Source organism: Equus przewalskii, chromosome 1 (assembly GCF_037783145.1).
Source record: "Equus przewalskii isolate Varuska chromosome 1, EquPr2, whole genome shotgun sequence".
NCBI lineage: Eukaryota > Metazoa > Chordata > Mammalia > Perissodactyla > Equidae > Equus > Equus przewalskii.
Window position 1 is genome coordinate 117,694,175 of NC_091831.1, and position 22,479 is coordinate 117,716,653.

Genomic DNA, 22,479 nt, shown 5'->3' on the forward strand with positions numbered 1-22,479 from the left:
CTGGAGTGGCGCTGGGTGGTGGGCAACACCACCTGTGTTCCTGCCCCCCGCCTTGCCCACACCTTCAGTGGGTCTCAGGCTCCCTAAGTTTATGGTCTCTGAGAATGGCCCAGCTAGGGCATCGGAAGGGGGCGAGTGGAGGCAAGTAGCGGGGTGGCAGGTGGCAGGCGGGGCTGCGCAGGAAAGCACAGCAGCCTTACTTCCTGTGGGTGAGGGCCCTGGTGCCTTCCCCGGAGGAGGTTGCACAAACCTTCCTGTGCAGGCCTCAGGCTGCCTGCCTGCCTGCCTGCCTGGCCTGTGGACCAGCCTGCCTCTCCTGCTGGCCACTGCCTTTCATCTGGGGCTGGCATCTCTGCTCTCAGTTCTGCAGCCTGGGCTGTGTCTTCCATCACTTTGGGGCTGGACAGGGGCCGGGCCAGACACTGGGACCCGCCCTCCCATCACTGGGCACCCCTCCTTCCTCATTTTGCTGCTGATTCTAGCCCCAAACAAAACAGGCTGAGTCCTTTTCCTCCCTTGGCAGCTCGTCTCTGGCTTGTGGCTGCCTTCTGAGGCACTGGAGACAGTGCCAGCCAGGGAGGGGGTGCCTGGGCCAGCTCTGCCGTGACTGAGACAGAGTGCCTGGCTCCTGGCCCTGTGCAGCCCTGCCTGTGGCAGGAGAGTGAGCTTTGCCGTGGCAGATGCCTGAGGATGATGCCCCAGCTTCAGTTCAAAGATGCCTTTTGGGTGAGTGAAGATGGCTGGGGTGTTGAACAAGTGAAATGGGTCCCTGGGGAGGGGAGCAGCTTGGCTGAAATTTCCCGTGGCAGTTCATAGGGATGCGGCTCCAAAAGGGGGGTTTTCTCATAAGAATAGTGGTTGATTTCTTGTCTTAGAAGATTTTGTCTTGAAGGTGACTTGGGCTACTGTCCCTTCTCAGCTGGAAGACAAAGGGGCTCCTTACCCTGGGGTACTGATTTCTCTGCAAACTTCACTACAGTGGGCGAGCGATCTCCTCTGTGCTACCCAGGGCTGGGTGACCCTCTCTCCACAACAGGATCTTTTTAGGGGAATCTAATATATGGGTGGGAGCTTGAGGAGGCCAAGTGAGGCGAGGGATGGTGGGGGTCGTGGGTTTAGGGACCAGACAAACTTGAACTTGGATCTTGGCTCTGTTATTTAGAGTCTGGACAAATCATTTTACCTCTCTGAGCCTCATTTTCCCTGTCTATATAGTGGAGATAAATATTAATAAACATATCAACTGAATGGAAGGATTAAACAAGGTAATCTAATGTCATAAGGTCCCTAGAACCTTGCTGGCATGCCAAATGGTAATTCTCTTCCCTTCACCCAAACTCTCTTCCTTGCAGACCTGAGGGGTCCTTGGAGGAGGCAGCAGGGTTGGGTGATTCCTTGCTTGCTTTCTTAAATTCAGCTCAGGCATAAATCCAGTCCTTTCCCCATGAAATTATGGCCCCCAGCCTGATTGCAGAGGTGAGATGGCTTGGCCCAGGCCACGCAACCTGCAAGCCCCAGATCCCCTCGTGTTTTTCCAGCTGTCCTTCAATCTTCCACTCTGCTCCTTAAGCACTGGCTGTCCCCAGTGGCTCGGGGGAAACGTGGAGACTCTCTGGTTAGAGCTGAGGAATGTGGCTGTCCCAGAGTTCCCCCCTCTAGCCCTGCAGAGGACTCCCTGGCCCTCTGCTCAGCCAGCTCTGCCTCAGCTAATAGCCTGCCCTCCTCCGGCCCTTTCCTGGGGCCTGGGGCCAGGAAGTTGAGAGCTAACGAGCCAGGTCTTCCTTCCCTTCTGGGCCATGCTCTGCTTGGGGCCAGTGGCCAGTGTGTGAATGGCCTGCTTCCCACCTGCACTGACCACCCAGTGGGCAGAGGGCCACCTGGGGAGGGCACCCTGTGCCTCTCTGGGCCCCCATTTCCCCATCTCTACAGAGAGGGAGTGGAACCAGCCCAGAAAGCCAGTCGAGGCAGACCTGGCTTGGCCCATCCCAAGCACCAGGCTGGGAGCAGGGGGGTGCAGTGAGGGGAGGCGGGGGGGTGGTGACTCACCACGTCACATCTCTGACTTGGAGTGCAAAGTTGAGGTAGGGCCTGGAAATCCAGGGTGCTCTGTAGCCCAGGGCAGGCCAGGAGACCCTGACAGTCTTACCTCCTGGACATCTCTCCCAGCCCAGAGCCCCTGGGCCCACCCACCATAGGGCAGAGATATGGCAAGGAGCAGCCCCAGGACAGGATCTGGGCAGTGGGTGATGGTATATGAGGGAGCAGGGTGTGGTGGCAGCGGCAGCAAGAAAGCAGCCCACCTGTGGTAGCTTCCTGAGTGGCATCCCACCCAGGCTTACCCCACCTCTGAGCCACTGTGGGCTTCATGGCCTCCAGATGCCTCCTCTCCTCCCCTGCTGGCTCCTTAGCTCTGGACTGAGGGCACAGCTTCCCTGGGGAAGGCCAGAGCAGGGAGGGGGAGAGAAGTGGCCAGTGGGAGCCTCTCACACTGAGCCTGGGCAGATGCCCCAGAAGGTCACTGTCAGCATCATTGCTCCCAGGGCTCTGAATTCTAACGCCTCTCTCCCTGATGCTCAGCTCAGCCCAGCCCGTGAGGAAAACTAACATTACTGAGCACTAAAGATGTGCCAGGTGCCATTCTCAGGACTGTGTATCTAGTCACTCATTTCAACTAATGAAGTAGATGCTATTGTTATCCCTGTTACTCAGAGGAGGAAGTTGAGGCACAGAGAGCTTAAGTAACTTGCCCAAGGTCACACAGCTGAGCTTAAACCCAAGAGGTTGACTCCAGTGCCCAGGCTCTCACCCAGGGCGCTTCATCATCCCTCAGTCGACATGGCAGATTACTGGATCTTTGAGCCACATCAGTGAAGCAGAGGGAAAAATTCTGTTCTTCCTACCTCCCAGGGAAGTAAGATCAGACAAGGTTGATAGAAGTATTTTGAAGCTCAATTTACAGACATACTGATCTAACTGCTGTGGGGGTGTTAGAGACAGAGCCCAACCTGCTCCTCCCACTGTCTGCCCCCTACCCCAGCCCAAGACAATGCCATTGAACTCTGCAGCTTGGCAGCACACTGTTTGAAAACGACTAGTCTTTAATAGTGGAAGGAAGGCCCTGAACTAGAAGGATCATGTCTAATACCACAGCACTGCAGTTATCTGGCAACCTCAAATCCAGAACACAGTTGAAAGCCAGCCTCGTTTCTGGCACTAGCTTACAGTAAGTAGGGAACAAAGTGGTTTCTGAGAAGCTAAGAGCTTGCCTTAAAGCTCATATACTTTATTCATATGAGATGGCCCATAGATTTTAGTTAGAGCCTATGAACTCTGACTTTACCCACAATTTTAACGAGCTTGGTCAGGTGGTCTTTTAACCTATAGATGCAGCAGTTAGTGGCGGGGTGGGGGTGGGGGGTCCACATGGAACCCCATATACAGCTAGTGATTGATAAATATTGGTGGACCTGAACAGTCAGAGACTGTTTCACAGGTAGCTGGTAGCCTGATAGCAAGGGAGGAGACAGAAAAATTATAAAAAGCAGACCTATTGGCTCAGAAGTGGTAGGAACACTCAGTGTGGGAGTAGACCACTCCTGTCCCTCAGTAGGCCTGTATTTGCAATTTTGTCAGTGTGGCCATACAGTATTTATTTATAGCCTGCTTTTATCTGCGGCAGAATATTCAGATGCAGGCTGCTGTAGGAGTGAGGCAGGGGTGGGCTAGCCACGGGGAGAAGGAAGAGACAATTTGATTTCTGTTAGACACACACAGTGATAAAGAGCATCACAAGTTTGCAGGAAGTTTGTGGCTGAGCCTCAGAGCGGGGCCTGTCAGTGAAACAAGGCTGAGGCTGAGAATACCACGTACCCGAGCTGAGAGGGCCTAGATCTCAGATAACCTGTCTCAGCACGCAGGCAGAGGGGCACAGAAGCCCAGAGAAGGCAGGGTCCTCCCCCACCCCCCATACACACAGCTCTCTTTGCCAGCGGCTCTGCTCCCAGCAGGCAGCCAAACTGTATTGCAAGAAACATCTGTCTGCATCCCCAGCACAAGGCTGGCAAGTGGAGTGTGTGTTCAGTCAATGATGTCTGTAGAAGAAATGGATGAACAGTGAAGGCCTCCCTGGTCCCACTCCCTTCCTGAACACATTTTCTCCTTCATTTCACTTTGGCTACATTCTACAAATATTTACAGAGCAGCCTTCTCTACTAGGTGGTCTAAGCTGGACCCCTGAGCCTCACTCCCACATCCAATCAAATGAATGAGACTGTCTTGCCCTCAAAGACATCACTGTCCAGTGCTGGAGACTGAGGTTCCCTAATAACTGGGCCAGGCATGGGGTGCACTGAGAGGAGCCATGCTCTGAGCTGCCCCTGCCCTCCCACGCTCTCACCCCTTCCCAGACCTACATATCCAATGGCCTTTGCAAAGAAGTCACTGGATATTGTTTTAAGAGGGAAAATCTAGTTCTGGACCAGGTTTTTTTGAGGTTCACATCCTATCCCTTTTGGGGTCATTAACAGGAAAAGGAAGAGCCCGAGGAGGCTGGGCCATATATCCTACAGTGAGGCAGGAACCACCAAGGGTGACAAAGAGAACAGGCCTGAACTTTCCCTCTGACTTACGGTCATATCTCTCCCTTTTGAGGCTGGGCTCCAGCTTCATCTGGAAACCTCTTTGCCAAGCTGGGAGGAGCTAAGCTCCCCAACAGACAGAGGACAGAGGAAGGTACCACTCCCTCCGGGGGGAGTGTCAGGGGGTGGGGGTGGGGGGGGGATGACTCACCAGGGAGGCCCATGGGGCTGAGGCTGGGGTTGCGCTCCCCCGTGTAGTATATCCGCTCGGCTGCTGCTGCCTCTTCCCCTTCCCGGTTCTGAGACTCTGAGGTTCCCCATTTAGGAGGCTGCGGAGGAGGGGACCAAAGGGCTCCTCTTTGGCTGGCCTAAAGCTGCCTGTCCTCCACCCCAAGAGCTGCCAACCACGGCCCTGGGGCCTCATGGAAAATCAGGAAAGGTTGACGTTCACTGGGCACCTGTTCTGTTCTGGGCACTTAAAGCTATGTATATAGCTTCTAAAGAAACAAAATCAATGAATGTAAGATCCTAAAATTGGGAAAATAGAGAAAAATAGGAAAAAAGCACTCTTAGTCTTATCACACAGAGACAACTAGTAATATTTTGCTATGTTCCCCTAAGATTATTTTACATAGGTGCAAGCAGATTGTGTACATGATTTTGTATTCTCCTCCACCTTTTTTTCTTTGTATTTTTAATTGTGGTAAAATATACCTAACATGAAATTTATCACCCTAACCACTTTAAGTGTACAGTTCAGCACTGTTAAGTATATTCACATTGTTGTATGACTCCCCCTCTTTTCAACATAACTTCATTTTGAACATGTGTGGGTATGGGTGTGATTTCCTGATCTTCAAAACACCTTTGTTAATGACTGCATGGTCCTCTAGCTTGCGGATTTGGCAGACATGCTATGATGCATTTATCCAAACCCCTATTGTTGGACATTTAGGTTACTGTTAATTATTTGCCATCTGGACAGTGATGGAATGGTAGAGTCTTGTGTATCAAGGTTTTTCATTTGAGAATTATTTCCTTGGGTAGATTCCCAGAAAAGGAGGCATTCCTGAGTGACAGAGTGAGGCCAGTTCTCTAGCATTTGGCACTAGTGGCCACTTTGGGACCCCTCACCGTCCTGTGGCTGGACAGGAGCCTTTTTACACAGCAAGGAGGGACCGGAGTGCCTGGAAGGGGCTGGGAGGGCGGGACTGGAGGGACTCTGCTGGTGGCTACTCAGAATTTATGGGAGGGTGTGCAGCAGGGCAGGCCCTCTGGCCTTGAAGGCTCAGGAGGCCTATGGCTGAAGAGCAGTCCTCCTGAGGAACAGGGGCTTGCAGACAGCACGGGAGGAAGGAGAGGGAGGCCCTGGCTGTCCAGTGTTTGCCAACACCAGCTGCCTTTCCAGTACCTCCCTGGCCGTGGCTGTCAGAAGGAAAGAGGACAGCCTCCCCTGATCTGGTTGGGAAAGCTCTTCAAGACATGGCATTATGCATAAAAAGCACAGAGCCTCATGGTGTGTCTGGTACGTGACCTGTTGTAAAAAGTAGGGGTATAAGCATTTGCATGGGCATAGGCTGTGTGAACCCAACAATCTCTGGAATGACACACAGAGAACAAATTAGAGTGATGACCTTGGGGGAGTGAGAGAAGAGAGACAGATAGGGGACAGGACTGGGTGGCAGTGAGTTCCTTCACTCTGTACTTTTTTATCCTGCTTCATTTTGAACTGTGTAAATGTATTACTTATTGAAAAAATTAAATTACACAATTAAAAATGAAAAAGAAGACATTTAAGCTCCATGAGATTTTTTTCTCTGAGTACCAGCTACTGAAATCATCTGCAGAGAAGCAGCTACAGTGCCTGTTTGTGGAATGTCCGTTATGTACCAGTCATGATGACAGTCACTCCACACGTGTCCCCAAACCCACCCTGCAAGGAACGACTTGTCACTGTCCTCCCATCTCCGGCACAGAGGCACAGGCAGGTCAAGGGCCTGGTCCATGGTCACATGTCCAGGGCAGAGCAGGGACTGCCATCCAGGTCTGTGGGATGCCATCATGCTCTGCCCCTGAATTCAAGGGCGTTGGCTGGTTTGTTCTTGGTTCAATTATAATTTCTGTAGGATGAAAGAGTGGCCCTCTAGACGTTAACAATAGTTTCTATGGTTTTGGAAGTAAGGTGATTTTTCTCTCCATTTCCCTCCTAATTTTCTGCAAGTGAACACAGATTGTGTACGTCATTAATAGGAAAATATTTAAAAGCAAAACTAAGCAATTCCTGTTTTCAAGGCCGAGATGGTGTTTTCAGGTGAGATTTGTGGTTCAATAGCATTGCCCCTTCTGCATGCTCTGTGCACAGTTTGTGGTATGTGGGCCCCCCGGGACCCAAGTGCTTGGTTCCTCCGTGCCCCTTCCATAGGATGTAGCCCGCTGTCTGACGGTGTTAGCAGATTGCAGAGGTTTGTGGTTATGCTGCCTCTGCTTTTGTGGTGCCTGCATATGGTCACCTGTAGGATTTTCTGGTTGCAGTGTCCTGGATCAAGAACATAACCCACACCTTCGATTTTATTCCTGGTGGAAAACAAGATCAGCTTCTCAATGACACTCTTGGCACTCCAATTCCCAGGAACGCGAGTACTTTTCCTGGCTGCTCCTGGCACCTACACAGCTGGGGTAGCCCCTACACTGGAGAGGGAGGGCCTTGCTTGGGCTTTGAAGGGTGGGTGAGGATTTGGGAGATGGCAGGAGGGCAAATGGCACTCCAGGTGTAAGAAATGGCATGTTCAAATGTGTGGAAGGAGGAGTGGGCACAGCAGGTTTGGGAGACAGCTTGCTGGCCCAGAGGACTGTGCAGGGTGACTGGCAGGAAGGGAAGGCCCAAGGTGGATTGTGAAAGGTCCTGACCAGCCTTAGGTGGTGGCAGAGATACTTTCTTCTGCCTCTTTGCATCCTCTCCAGTGGTGGATGTTTCCTCCCACGCAAAGGGGCCTGGAGGCTGCAGGCTGTGGGCAGGATGCTGGTGCTCCTCACCCAGAGCCTGGCTGACACGGCAAACCACACAGTGGAGGGAACTTGGTGAGGAAACTGAAACCACCTCAGCTGCCAGCAAGAGACAGTGGTGCCCTGGGCCCTGGGGCTGCCCACGCCGGGGTTCCCCACTGGAGGAGGTCTAGAAGGTCCCTCCCTCGCAGACTCAGTCACTCCCTGTCCTCCAGGCTCAGAAGGGAACAGGCTTCTTTGAAGCCTCCCCTGGCCCCCACCCTCACTTGCTGGGGGTGCCTCGGAGAATCATTTCCCCTCTCTGAACCTCAGTTTCCTCATCTGTAGGATGTCAGAGTGATGCTCACTTAAGATAAAGGCTTTGAAGATTGGGAGACTCAAGGCAGTTCTAAGGGGACCATCTTCTGCTACTAACCATAGGGAATTAGCAGACCAGAAACAGGTCCTGAGGGACTCAGACTTATCATTGGAAATGCACCTACAGGGCGAGCCTCATTGTGAACCCTCGCATTCCCAGAATGCCTCTCCAGCTCTGTTCACCATTGCATATTAAATTCCACCATTAGAGAGTCATTCCCATGGCCTCAAGTGACCAGCTGCATTTAATTCCAACAATAGCCCTGTGAGGTTGGTATTCTTATTAACACTTTACAGAGAGAAAACTGAGGCTTATAGAGGAGATGTGGGCCTGGGGATGCCGCCTAGATGGACTTCGGGGCTGCTGAGTTAGGCCTGGCTGCTACCTTCCCAGGCCTGGATCAAAGAGCCCTGTGGGGTTAGTGGGAAGTTGGGGTGGTTTGCTGAGACCTGGCACTCTGAGCAATGGGTGACAGAGCAGACAGGCAAGTGACAGCCCCTTCCGCTGGTGTTGACAGGCCAGCCACTATTGGGCAATAGGAAGTGCCAGCTGGAGCTCTAGGGACTGGCAACCAGGGTGGGGATGGGGTGGCCAGATGGAACTCAGGGCTTCCCAGCTGCACAAACGGGAAAACGGAAGCTGAACCATGCTGGGGAGGAAAAGAAGGGGTGATGGACTGAGGCAGGAGAGTGCTTGACATGTTCGAGGGGCAACAAGGAGGCCTGCGTGGCTTGGGCAGAGTGATGGAGGTGGAGAGTCGTTGAAGATAAGGTGAGAAGTGTAACAGGGAGCCAGATCTTGTGGGACTGCAGTTCTCAAAAATCCCAATGCTCAGGTCACACCCCAGGCCAATTACATCCGAATTTGGGGGTGGGGGGCTGGGCATCAGTACTTTTCAAAGTTCTCCAGTGTTTCCAAAGTGCAGGCAGGGTGGGGGACCACTGGTGAGGATAACCGTGGGGACTCGGATGCATTGCTGTCCTGAGTACTGAGCACACATCTGACCTTTACCATTTCCATGACCTCATTTGACTCACTTGTGGATGAGTAGAGGATAGAGGTTTATTTTTCTGTTTTTAACCTTATAACCTTATATGATTACTTTTTTATTGTGGTAAATATATGTAACAAAATTTACCATTTTAACCATTTTAAATGTGCAATTCAGCAGTATTATGTACATTCACGTTGTTCTACGACCATCACCACTACCTATTTCCAGAACTTTTTATCATCCCAAACAGAAATTCTGTCCCCGTTTAACACTAGCTCTACAGCCCCCTCTCCTCAGCTCCTACTTCTGTTCTACTTTCTGTCTCTATGAATTTGCTTGTGCTAGGAACCTCATATAAGTAGACTCATACAGTATTTGTCCCTTTGTATCTGGCTTGTTTCATTTAGCATAATGTCTTTAAGGTTCATCCATGTCTTAGCATGTGTCAGAATTTCATTACTTTTTACGGCTGAACAATATTGCATTCCACGTATATACCCCATTTTGTTTATCTGTTCATCTGTTGATGGGTACTTGGGTTGTCTCCTTCTTTTGAATATTGTGAATAGTGCTGCTGTGAACATGGGTGGACAAATATCTGTTTGCATTCCTGCTTTCAGTTCTTTGGGGTGTATACCTATGAGGGGAATTGCCGGGTCCTATGGGACTCCTGTGTTTATCTAGGTAAATAACTGCCAACTTGTTTTGCCCAGCAGCTCCTCTATTTTCCATTCCCATCAATAATGCACCAGCCTTCCGATTTCTTCACATCTTCGCCAACACTTGTTATTTTCTGTGGATATGTTTTTTTTAAATCATAGCCAAACTGGTAAGCATGAAGTGGTATCTCATTGTGGTTTTTTTTTTTTTTTTGAGGAAGATTAGCCCTGAGCTAACTGCTGCCAATCCTCCTCTTTTTGCCGAGGAAGGCTGGCCCTGAGCTAACATCCGTGCCCATCTTCCTCTACTTTATATGTGGTACGCCTACCACAGCATGGCGTGCTAAGCGGTGCCATGTCCGCACCCGGGATCCGAACCGGTGAACCCCCGGCCGCCAAAGCGGAATGTGTGCACATAACCGCTGCATCACCAGGCCGGCCCCTCATTGTGGTTTTGATATGGATTTCCCTCATGACTAATGATATTGAGTACCTTTTCATGTGCTTATTGGCCATTTTATATATCGTCTTTAGAGAAACGTCTACTCAAGCCCTTTGCCTACTTTTGAATTGAGTTGTTTGTCTTTTTGTTGTTGAGTTGTAAGTGTTCTTTATATATTCTAGATATTAATCCCTCATCTTATATATGATTTGCAAATATTTTCTCCCAATCTGTGGATTGTCGTTTCACTCTCTTGATACTGTCTTTTGATGTACAAATTTTTTCATTTTGATGAAGTCCAATTTATCTATTTTTTTCTTTTGTTGAGTGTGCTTTTAATGTCATATCCAAGAAATCATTGCCAAATCCAATGTCTTGAAGCTTTTCCCCTATGTTTTCATCTAAGAGTTTTACAGGTTTAGCTCTTACATTTAGGTCATTGATCCATCTTGAGTTAATTTTTGTATACAGTGTAAGGTAAGTGTTCAACTCATTCCTTTGCATGTGGATATCTAGCTTCCCAGCATTTGTTGCAAAGACTGTCCTTTCCCCATTGAATGGTCTTGATTTTCTTGAAAATCACTTGACCATATATGTGAGTGATTATTTCTGTGCTCTCTATTCTATAGAGGTGTCTATATGTCTGTCCTTATAACAGTAACACACTATTTTAATCACTGTAGTTTTGTAGTAAGTTTTGAAGTCAAGAAGTGTGAGTTTTCCAACTTTATTCTTCTTTTTCAAGATTGTTGGCTATTTGTGTTCCTTAATGGAGTAATTTTTATCATTCCCATTTTACAGGTGAGGAAACTAAGATTTTAGCCTTCCTGAGGTTCCCCAATCTGGATTGGCCATGAGTCTATGACAAACCCGCCATGAGTCTCCCAGCCTGGGCACACTTGGAGAGACTCCCTCCTTAGAGAGGTTCCTCCTGAGGATGGTGGGATAGTTTCCGCATCTTCTGGCCCCTTGGGAAGGCCCATGACTTCTGAGCTTCCTTGAGGATCCACCAGCTCTATTCTGCAAGGAGGGTTTGCCCACAGGCCAGGGTCACCAACTTCCTCAGTAGATCGTAGGAAGGCCCAGCAGGTAATTGATGTCCACCCTGGCCTCAGTCTGCCTGGACCTGAGGACTTTTGAAAAGCAAGACTCTGGCCCCTGACTTCCCAGCCAGCAGCCACTGAAGCAGAAGGGGTCCCCTTCTTGGTCACCTCCTGAACATTTTCCCTTCATCCTGGACAAGCTCTGAGCCCACTCTCCCAGGCATGGGGACCTCAGACTGTAGTGGTCAGCTGGGGACAGTCCATGCAAGCAGGGCTGGGGTGGTGGGTAAGGGGATCAGCACAGAATTCTGGATCAGCTTCCTGGAGTTGTCATGAACACTAAGCAGAGTGTGGGGCGTGGGCTGTGCTCAGTGCAGGGCAGCACGGCAGTAGGTGCTGTGTTAGTGTCTGCAATAAGTCTCACTCTGACACAGAAGAGGATGGAAATTGACTCAGGAATCAAAGGAACAAGTGTGTGGCTAATGCCAGGGCCACGGGAAGACTAGCAGCTGAGACTAGGCCTTGGGTCAGGGCAGGAGCTGCCATGAGGCTGCTGGAATTTCACCCTCATCCTTAGATAACTCCCAACCCTAGAGGGACTGCAGATTCAACAAGGGAGGGAGTTTGCATACAGGGTCCAAGAGTCTTGATTTAAGTCTTACCAACGTGGATGCAAGTGAGAGGCTGAGAGGAAAGTGAAACAGCGAATGGTTCCAGAGAGCAGCACAGAGTTCCCTCAGGTAGGCCCCACATCCCAGGGCCAGGGGGTGGCCTCTTGCTCTCTTTAGAGATGTATATTCCCACAGCATGCTCTAGGCCAGGTGCACACGGGCTGTGCTGGGCAGGGTGGAACAATTTCCCAGTCTCCAATACAGAACCTTACTTGGAGGGTGCCATCTTTCTCTTTCATGCTGCCTTTAGAACCCACTGCCCTGCTTCCGTTCGGCCACATTCACAGCTGGCCCTGGTGAGTCCCTCGACTCTCTGAGCCTCTGGCGCCTTGTCTGTATTAAATCAATTTTCATGGTCAGAAGATTGAGATGTGGCAACATGCATGTTAATGGCCTAGCAAGGGCAAGGAGCCCCACGTGCAGGCCCCCTGCAGGTGCAGGAGCCCACCTAGCCCCCAGGCTTGGAGGGCATTGCAGCCAGAGCCCAGGGTCAGCTCTGAGGCCCGGAACCTGCTGAGGCCAGCAGATGAGGTTGAGGGGCCTTCCCCAGAGGCTGCAGGGGTCTGTCCCTGCCTTTGGGGAAAGGTGTGGGGATGGGAGTGGGGCTCCCTTGCAGCTGCAGGGGCCATCTCTTGAGAAAGTCTCAAACCTAGGGGAGACACACCTCAGCACACACATGCAGCAACTCACAGCCACAAAGCAAGGCACCCACGTCAGCCTCCTGAGGGTGCGGGGTCTAAGTGTTCCTCCCACTTTACAGGTGAAAAATTGAGGCTGAGAGATTGGGAGCAACCAGTCCAGATAAGCGGCACAGCTAGGATTCAAACCCAGCTGTCCTTTTTAATTTCCTTTCTTGGTTTACTTTTACTTACTATGTACTAATCACCATGGCCACTATTTTCCAGGTGCTCATTAAGTGTCAGGGTACCCTTTGTTGGGCGCCTACATATATTATTTCATATAGTCCTCAGAGCCCCTAGGAGGTGGGCAATATGTTCACACTCATTTTACAGAGGAGGGAATCTGTGCTCAGGAGGTTAAGTGACTTGTCTAAGGTCACACTCTGTGTGCACGGAACTGGCCAGGACGAGAACCCAATGTGCCTGAGCTCCTCCCACAACCCCCTGCCTGGACTTCCTCCTGGGGTGGTGTTCCTGTGAGGCATCCCCTGGCAGGTGTAGGTGGCAAGGGAGGAGTGATACCTGGGCAAGGAGATGTGCAGGGATGGCACCTGGACCATTGGTGCCAGCCCCCAGTCTCTGGCTGGTCGCTCACAAGCTGGAGCCTATGCAGCAAGAGCTCTATGTGGCCAGCCATAGGCCAGGGATGGACAGTGCCTGAAGGGGTCAGAGTCTCTTCCAGGGCTCAGGGTCAGGGGTGGCTCATTTCCCTCCTTCCCTCCATCAATCATCCCCTGGGTCCCACCACCTCCCTTCTCCACCTGCCCTCACCCTGGGCCACTGGCATCTGCCTCCTGCCCCACCACCCCCAACATTGCTAAATCCTAGTGAGCTCCCACTGCCAAATCAGCTTGGCAGAGGCCGTACAAAGGAGCTGCGTGACCTGGTCAAGTCACCCACCTGGCTGAGCCTCAGTTGCTCATCTGTAACATGAGGCAATAATAGCACGGTCCTGACATTACAGGGTTCTCTGAGGACTGGAGGTGAGAAGGCATGGAGAGACATGTGCTCTACCTGTCTGCATCTGTTCCCCTGAACTCAGAACCCGGCCCTGGTTCCGTTAACTCCTGGGAAGCCCCACTCTTTGCTCTGCCTGACTCAGGGCTCTCCTCCAGCTGGCCTCAGGCTCCCTCTTCAGACATTGGCTCCAGCTCCCTCAGATTTCTCACTGCTTGCAGCCACTTCCAGCGCCGAGCATCAGATTGCCAGCCTCCTAAACCTGAGGGCCTCCTTCCCACCTCCAGGCCTCTGCCCAGACGTGTGTTTGCTCCCCGCCCACCCCTTGTGCTACATGTTTTTGGTTTCTATATGTTAACGGTTTCCTAAAGCAGGAGGAAGAAGTGGGGCCTTGAGTTGGGCCTTTAAGACTCAGGAGAGCAGAGGAGAAGTAGGTAGTACTCACAAGACGGGGAGAGGGGAGTGTGGGAGGGAGAACTTTCATTTCTGATAATGGAGGAAGCCTATTTCAAAGAACAAAGCTTTCTAGCGTGAGGGACCTTGGTTGAAAGCCAGGTGTGCCCACAATTGCTGTTTGGGCCTGGACAAGTTACGTAACCTCTTGGATCCTCACTTTCCTCAAACACTCACATCCTGCATCTGGTCAGTATTACTGAGATAAGAGGCCCCAGGCGCACACAGTAGGTCCTCTTGTGGTGCTCCTGTTGCCCCCCTACTCTCACTGGGTTATGTGGGATTCCTGGGAGCCCCTGAAAGTTCACAGAGCTCTGGCGGGGCCCCCGGAAGGCTGCGGGGTGACCGTCAGCCATAGGCCTGCGGCTCCCCAGCATGTTGGGGCCCAGCGGGGACCCAAGCCGAGCAGCTGGACATTTCAGGGGCCCAGCCAGATGGGCTGCTTGGCTGCTATGGGGAGGGGCCCTGTAAGGCCCTGGGGAGGCCAGGCCATCAGACTAAGGCCAGTAGAGAGCTGGGCCCTCTGGAAATACATTTCTAATCTCAAGTTCCCGTCAGCCCAGCTGAACCCAGAGCAGCTCGTCTAACTACGTTCAACATGCTTTTGTTCTTTAAAAATAAAAGTCTGTCTTTGCCTTCTTGGCTGTCTCCCCATGACACCTATCCTGGGCCATTTTAGAAAAGTGGCAAATAAATCCACATTTATCTGCTTATGCGTGGACCCCTCCATCCGTGGGTCAGGGAACACCTAGACCCAAAACACCTAGTACAATACGTTGTCTGAGGCTTGAGTCCTCTGCAGAATCCCTAAGCCGCCAACAGACCGCTAGCGATGGGTGCTCTCCACCCACCAGAGCAGCTTGCCCTGCATCCTGTGTCTGAGGCCACTTGGGCTCTTGGAAAACCCTTCCTTGTATTGACCCGGAGTTGGTCTCTACCCCTGTGAGTCCTGGCTGGGTCTCTTGGGACACCAACCACCGTTGATCCCTCTGTTCCTGATGCCCCCACAAAAGCCTGCAGGTGACGGCATTCCTCAAGGGCTGTGGCTTGGTCCCCTCTCTTTACCTGCCCCTCCTCCTAGGATACTCTGGGTGAGCAACCGGTTGCTTACTGAAGTTTCTGGTCACCCATCTTTTCTTCCTTCCTTCCTTCCTTCCTTCCTCCCTCTCTCCCTCCTTCCCTCCTATCCATCCATCCACTCACTCATCCAAGCCATACCTGGGTGTTTGGCCCTTTGCCTTCCTCAATTTGACAGCCAATAATGGTGGAGATGAGTCACACTGTGGGGTAATAGCTGAGGGGCAGTGGAGAGACAATGTCTCTGAGCCTCAGTTTCCTTATCTGTACAGTAGGGATAATATATAATATTTTACTATTGTAAGAAGTAGAGGAGATGAGTCTGTCTGGTTTATTTAGAGGTGTTGAGTAATGAGTCATTGAATCGGCAAGCAAACCGTCTGGTTCCCTCCATGGAGCACCTCAGGAGCCAGCAGTCACAAAGCTGAGTCCTCTCCAGGGCCTCCCTGAGGTCCTTATTCAGCTCTTCATTCAGTGTGTTTGCTGAGCATTGCTGTGCTCACGCTGGGCTCTGGGACCCAGCAGGGAACCACACAGACCCACTTTCTGCCTCACAGAGCTGCCGTCTCCAGAGTTCGGAGCTCACTACCTCAGGTTTCCTAACAATCCTAATGGTTTGTTTTCTCAGTCCACAGAAGACAAGCAACAATAAACTAGTTGCTAGTAAACTAGTAAACTACTAAGGGCAGGCGACCCGGCTGCAGCCATCCCTGCCGTTAGACTTGCGGGAGAGGGCAGAGCTGCCCGGGCGCAGGGCTGCCTGGCAAGGGTCATTCAAAATCTCCGTCCTCAGCTTCTAAGATGAGAGGGATCGAGCCTAGTCACCTTGTTCTGTCTCCCCTCCCACCAATAAAAGGTGCTTATTTTAAAAAAAGAAGAGCCTACTGACCCAAGAGCATGTCAGATGTTAGAAAGATTTTTGAACTTTTAAAAAAGATTTTTGAACTTGGCAGGGTGCAAGCAGGAAACAACTTTCCTTTCTCCTACCTTCACAGCTGCTATGGCTCTCTTTTCGCCGCCCCTGGGCAGGTATTAGAGCTTCTCTAGTCCTTTTCAGGAGTAATTCGCTCCAGTTCAACCTGACATCAGAATTTTACCGAAAGCTTCTCCCCATCTCCTAGCTTTGTACTGGAATCCTCTTCAGTTGCCAGGTTCTACCCGCACCCACTGCCAGCTGCTTCTGGAGCCTCTGCAGACTGGGTGGGGTGCAGGGTCAGTAACTCCAAAGGGGTGAAAGGCCTATCTTCCAGGCGCTGTTGTAGCTGGTGCCGGTGCAGCAGGGGGCAGATGCCCGCGGGTCAGCTCCTTCTCTCCTGGGCACCTCAGTGGGTTCTCTGGTGATTCCGCCTCCCTGGAGGATCCCAGCGCTCCATTCCCTGCAGCTGTCTGCTTCTGACCCTCCCAGCTGCGCCCACCAGTCCACTCCACACAGCTTCTTTTGGGGGCTCCTCCCTCCCTGTGAGGCAGTTCTCATGGGCAGAGTCACAAGGCAGCTATTCCCAGTTACCTTCCATGGCCACCACTCGGTTCCCAGGAAAAGTATCAGGGCCAATTCCTGGACATGCCACCCCTCCCACCCAAGGCCTCACGCTTCCCTCGGCCTCCCAGGCAGCTCCGACCCACGTTCTGACTTCAGACTTCCCTAGGTAAGATACAGCCACCAGTTACCATGGCTTCCAAAAACCAGCAGACATACATCAGCCTCCCTGCTGGAAAGGCAACTGAGGGTCACTTCCTTTCCCTATACCTATTTCACAGTCAGGAAGGTTCAGAGAGGGCAAGAGATTTTACCAAGACTACCCAGCTTATTCCTGGCAGATGGAAATTGGAACCAAAACCCAGGCCTCTCTCTCTCAGGTTAGAGGTTTAGCTGTCCTCTGATGTACTTTCTATTCTGGAAGTCCATGCAGGGAGTGTTTGGAAAAGGTTTGGCAGCCTTTTAAATGGGCCCTCTGGTCGGGGAGGCTGTGTGTGTGGGCTATGGTGGGGAGATAACTCCTTTCTTCCAGCCTGGCCACAGCTGGGGGAGATTCCGTCTGGCGGGGGCAGTGGCAGGTAGGGCATGGGGAGCCACCACTTGCTGAACAGCCACTGAGCTGGGGCTTTGCAGAGAGGAGAGGGAAGAGGAGGTTAGGAGCCAAGATCTTGGCCTGGGAGAGCTGAGTTCAAATCCCCAATGTCCCTGCAGGCTCCGGAGCAGGTTAGATGACCTTTCTGAGCCCCATTTTTCTAATCTGCAAAATGGGGGTAGTAGTCCTTAGCTTAGTACTCCACTCAACGCACCCTCTGATCTTGTGCTCATCTTCTCACCTGAACACGTTATTCGATTGGCTTCTCAGATCAACCCTAGGTGGCAGGCACTATTAGGCCCATTTTTACAGGGAAGGTGAGAATGACCAAGGTCACAAGGTGGGGTGTGAACCCATATCCAGTCTGCTGAACTCTATCCAGTTTCTCAGACCAGGCCTGGGCACGTTCCTTGACTTGGCAGCCACAGTCTGCCCTGATGGGTCTGTGACCTAGAGGGGCGGGCTGTCAGGGCCAGGAGAGAGGTTGGCCTCTGCTGCTACTTTCTTGATGAGGAAACCAGGTCCCAAGAAAGGAAGTGGCTTGCTCGGGGCCCTGGTCTCTGTGGCCTAGCCCCTGTAGCCACCGAGAGTGATACGGGCAGGAAAAGGAGGAAGCGGTGGTGGGTACGGAGGCTGCTTCTCTACCCACCCAGTGGGGGCATGGCAGGGCCAAGGCCAGCTCACAGGTCTGGACAATGGCTTACACCCAGACCTACCTAGAGAAGGAAGCAGGTGGGCTGTCCCTGGGCAGAGCAGAGCCCCCAGGCCTTCACACTACCTTGAGGCTGAGGCAGGAATATGCTTTTTCCTGCCCAGAGCTGTCCTGAGCACCTCCTCCTGGAGCCTTGGGAGACACCCTACTGCCCCCATCTGGCCCCTCCATGGGGAAAGGGAGGCCCAGAGTGGCTGCACAGCATGGATGGCAATGCAAGCGGGCCTCCCACAGGATGAGACTGCAACTGCTCGCCAAGTAGCACTTACCCCAGGGTGGATTGCCCCAGATGCCACGCAGTGGGGCGGGGCTTCTGGCTGGTTGCTGGCTGTCAGCGCACACGTCTGCAGAGCCAGTGCAGCCCTTCTCCAGGGCAGCGCTCCTCTGGCCCAGCCTGGGCATGGCCCAGGCTCTGTGAGTCCATGGTAACTGAATGATAGCCCGAAATATAGCTTTGATTGAGAGGAAGAGGATTTGAGCAATCATTTTGAGAAGTTTTTTTTTTAATCACTTTTTGATGTTTGAAAATGAAAATAGTTGCTGGGCTGTCTATTGACTAACTGAGGCAGGGATGTGGGTTTGAAGACAGGCCGACCTGGGTTTGTATCCCAGATTTTTACCTTTACCACTTGAGTGACCTCAGGTAGTCACTTCCCGTCTTTGGGCCTCCTCGGCACCATCCTTACCTCTCTGGGTGTGGTGCTTTCAATAGGATAATGGCTGTGATGTTCTTGCTGCAATGTGTGGCAGGTGGACTCCATAAATGGCAATTTCACAAAGGGTAAGGCCACTGGAAGGTTTCAGGTGACAGAGGCTGCCAGTGGACTGAAGGAGGTAAAAGGCCCTGCCTTCTGGTAGCTTCCATATTGTGAAAATGTCAGCCCTTAACCATGGGGGACTGGCAGGGGGCCCAGGTACTTACAGGGTGGAGCTGGGTCAGTGTGGAAAAGGAAGGCCAGGTGGGCCCCCTGGAGGGTGTGATTCTTGCGCTGGGCCTTGTGCTGAGAAACTGCAGGACCAACTGATTAACTGATTGAATGGTTGGTTCATTCATTTCCTCAACAGCATACTGAACCTGACTCTGCCCCGCTCTGAGCAATGAGTCAGAACCCATCTCCTTGAGGAGGTGGCTAGGGTGGGGGTGAAGGAGGAGCATGCAGGCTGGGGGAGGGGTGCAGCACTGAGGAGGCATTGCGAGCCGCCCCCAGGGAGTCAGGCACTTCCTCGGAACAGTCGGAACAGTCGAGTCGCTTGTGACACTTGTGATGGTGGCTCACTAGCCGCAGCCCTGCCAGCACCACTGTGGCTCTGAGTAGGGGCTGAACCAGATTCTTGAGCCTGCAGCGGCAGGGACCTTGCTGCCTTCTGCCTCCTCCAGAATGGCCAATGTAGGTTTGGTTTTGCTTCTGTTTCCACTCTGGGGGTCTTGATAAGGACAGAGGGGTTCCCCTAGAGAGTCAGGGCTGGGCATGGGGCTGGCAGGGAAGAGCGGAGGGTCCTGCCATGGGGCTGGTCTCCAGCAGGTGTTTCCCTGGTCAGCTCTCGCCATCTCTCCCAGAGGCATCATGGACTAATAACAGGTCCCCTGCAAGTCCAGATTCCCGCCCTACCTCTGCCTGTGTCACCTCAGGCAGGTCCTTCTCTTTTCTTGGCCTCAGTTTCCCTGAGGACTTAAGGGTACTGGACGAGATGTCTCCCAGTTCTGGTGGTCCGTGGAATTTGGGCCTGAATGCTGGTGTCCAGCTCAGAGTGACCCCCTCATGGGGAGAGGGCAGGATGCTGAGGCTTCAGATTAATTTTCCTTCCCAGCTGCCACAGGCTTCTGCCCTGGGGGTCCAGAGGGAGGGCAGAGGCTGAGGGGCGGGAAGCTGTTGTCTGCTGGCTGGCTGGTGGGCAAGTGGCTGCCCAGGAAAGCTGCAGAAATGGAAGCCTGGCTCAGTAACACCAGCCTGCACGCCGGGACTGCTGCCTGCCATAGGACAGGCCTGTGGGGTTGAGGAGACACCCTCCTCCTGCTGGGGCCCTGGGTGGCCAGCCAGGGCCCAGACGTCTGGTTTGCTACCCTCTAGACAGCTGAGCCTGGCCCTCAGGAATTTCTGGGGATGCTTCTGGAGGAGGATCTGTGGGAATGGAAAAGACAGACTAGGTGCCCAATCTCAGGGCCTGCCCGATTTGCAGTTGCCTGGCTGAGCACCCTGGGGCCTAGGGGTCCTGCCTCAAGAACGGATATGGGAGCCAGGCTCAGGTCAGACACAGAAGCCTCCCCTCTCAGCAGGCCGTTTTACCACCTCGCCCAGGATCCATCTCTCTCCCTGCAGTTGGCCTGTGTGCAGCACCACCTGGAGATCTGGGAGCAGCACCCTGGCCCCGGCCCACTCCGTAGGCCTGGGGATGTCCTGCGAGACTCTCTGTCCCCTCACAGTCTCAAATACTACCTCCCTCCCCAACTTCCTGCCCCAGCAGCTCAGAATCTGCTCCTGAGGTGAGAGAGGAAAATCGGATTTGTCAGGAACACCAGGACAGGCTGAGCAAGTGCCGGGCAGCGGAGAATCAGCTGTGTCCTGGATTCTTCAAGATGCCCCTCTCCCCCCCACCCTGCTTAAGAGGGCGACCCTGGGTGTCCTAGGTGTTCCAGGTGTGTCCTAGGTGTGCTAGGTGTCCTACATGCGTACTACATGAGTGTTAGGGTATGCCCCGGTCCTGACCAAATTCACCCTCAATGCTCCCCTCATCGAGTGGACGTGGGAGGATTACCTGAGCTCACACTGAGGGCCTGGTGTGGTGAGGGCACACAGTTGTTGATAAAGAAACAACAATGGCTATTGTCATTGCAGAGGTCATATAGCACAGGGATGAAGATCAGGGACTCAGACCAGATGGCTTTCAAGCTGTCTCACTCCGGGCGCACTTCACCCACCTGTACCTCCGTTTTCTCACTTAGCTGAGGTAATAGGGTTACTGAGAAGGTGACAGGAGCAAGCAGTGCTGGGAACCCTGTAAGGCTGTCATCATGGGACCTTGGTGGTGGCCCTTCCATGGCAGTCTTGTGTTGGAGTCGATGTGTCCTGGACTCCGTTGCCAGGCGGGGCTCATGCGTGCACCTCCACAGATTCGAGAAGACCTACCGTGTGCCTGTGTGAAGTCAGGTCCTGAATCCCAAGGACTTGCCTTAAAGAGGGGAGATGGAGGCAGATGGGGAGGTGGTCAGGGGGTCCTCGTCAGGCTGTGCTCAGTGACCCCCACAACCTGCACTGCTGGGGGTGGCCCTTACACATCCTCCTCCTGTGTCACAGTGCAGGGACTTCACGGCCCACACAGGCTACGAGGTGCTGCTGCAGCGGCTGCTGGATGGCAGGAAGATGTGCAAAGACGTGGAGGAGCTGCTACGGCAGAGGTGAGCATCGCTGGGGGGGCCGAGGCCCCGTCCCAGACACGCTGCTGCCGGGCGCCCCTGCTCTAAACTAGCAGGAATGCTGCTCCTCTGTTTTTCCCCAGACCTGGGCCTCCCCTAAGTGGGCAAATAATTGGATGTCCCTTCACATGTGCCTGCATTTGGCGAAGATTAATTTAGAGGAAGGGCTGGGGGCTTAACTTTCTCAAGGAGGAGCCTGGAGGGCCATGCCTGCCCCCAGAGGCTGACTGGGTGGGTCCTGGTGCAGAGGTTTGAGGGAACTGCCGCCAGCAGGAGTTGGGGAGACTCAGTGCCAGACTTGTTCTTGCAGGGCCCAAGCGGAGGAGCGGTACGGGAAGGAGCTGGTACAGATCGCCCGGAAGGCTGGCGGCCAGACGGAGATCAAGTAAGAGATCCCGGCCCCGGCTCCCTCCCCCTTTGCCAGGCGCCTTCTGGGCCCTTAGACAGGGTCTAGGGCTTCCTGGAGCGAGGTGGATGGGGGATGGCCAGGGACGTCTGGATGGCTCCTGGGCAGGGGTGCCTGGAGGACAGCTTCCTTGGGTATCAGGCATTCTGGGTGAGGTCCCCCTGCAGTGTTGGCTCGGCCTGTGACCAGAGACAGGGGTTGGGAGGGGACACACATGGGGTTCCAGTGCCAGCTCCTCATCCACCAGCTGTGTGACCTTGGGTTGGTCATTGACACTCTCTGTGCCTCCATTTCCTCATCAGTGAGACGGGATAATAATACACCCTTCCTTGAAGGATTAAGCGAGTCCAGGGGCTCAGCTCAGGCTTGGCTCTGAGGAGAGGCACTAAGGGCAGTTGCTGCTATGGAGCAGCTGGGCCTCTCCAGCCCTGAGGCCCGGGTCTCTGTGCTGACTGTGGGGGAAGCAGATGGGGAGAGAGTGCTGATTTCTAACAGTGGAGTGGAGGGGCTGCCTCAGGAAGGCATGGACTCTCCCCCAAGGTGAGGCCCCAACCAGGCTGAGCATCAGACGGGGCGCTGGACTTCAGGTTCTGAAAGGGCTCTGATGAGCACTTCTCCTCCTGCCCGGGAGCCTCAAGACCTGACCCCAGCCTGTGGCTGCCACAGCAACCTCTGACCCTTGCCCCTGCTCACCTGGAGGTCTGTGAGTGCCACAGAGCCTGTGAGTGCCTGGCTCTGCCCAAGGAAAGTGGCCCCGAAGCCTGTCGGCTCCATTGCCTAGAACCTGGTCCCCCATTTGTGTGCCCTGAATACACGACACTCTCTAGGTCTTCTAGAGATGCCGAGGACCCAGCTGGTTCCTACTTCCAACCTGGAGCCAGAGGAAACATGGGAAGGGCTAGAGAAGGTTTGAAAGTAGCGTGAGCCAGGGGACATTAATGCTCAACGCCCGAGGGCCTGTGAGTT

General features: G+C 53.1%; 1 protein-coding gene across 3 annotated transcripts in view; it reads left to right on the top strand.

Annotated features, from left to right (window-relative positions):
- Nucleotides 1–205: 205 nt before the first annotated feature.
- The window catches only part of PSTPIP1 (proline-serine-threonine phosphatase interacting protein 1), a 41,494-nt gene continuing 19,220 nt past the window's right edge, over nucleotides 206–22,479 (top strand). Inside the window, exons 1-3 of one of the 3 annotated variants that reach the window (XM_008540644.2) lie at nucleotides 207–726; nucleotides 20,989–21,089; nucleotides 21,418–21,492. In XM_008540644.2, the coding sequence (XP_008538866.2) occupies nucleotides 691–726; nucleotides 20,989–21,089; nucleotides 21,418–21,492 (212 nt within the window). In that variant the 5' untranslated portion in view covers nucleotides 207–690. Of the gene's footprint in view, nucleotides 727–20,988; nucleotides 21,090–21,417; nucleotides 21,493–22,479 lie in introns of all 3 variants that reach the window. The other 2 variants (XM_070620910.1, XM_008540645.2) reach the window with 2 other exon arrangements.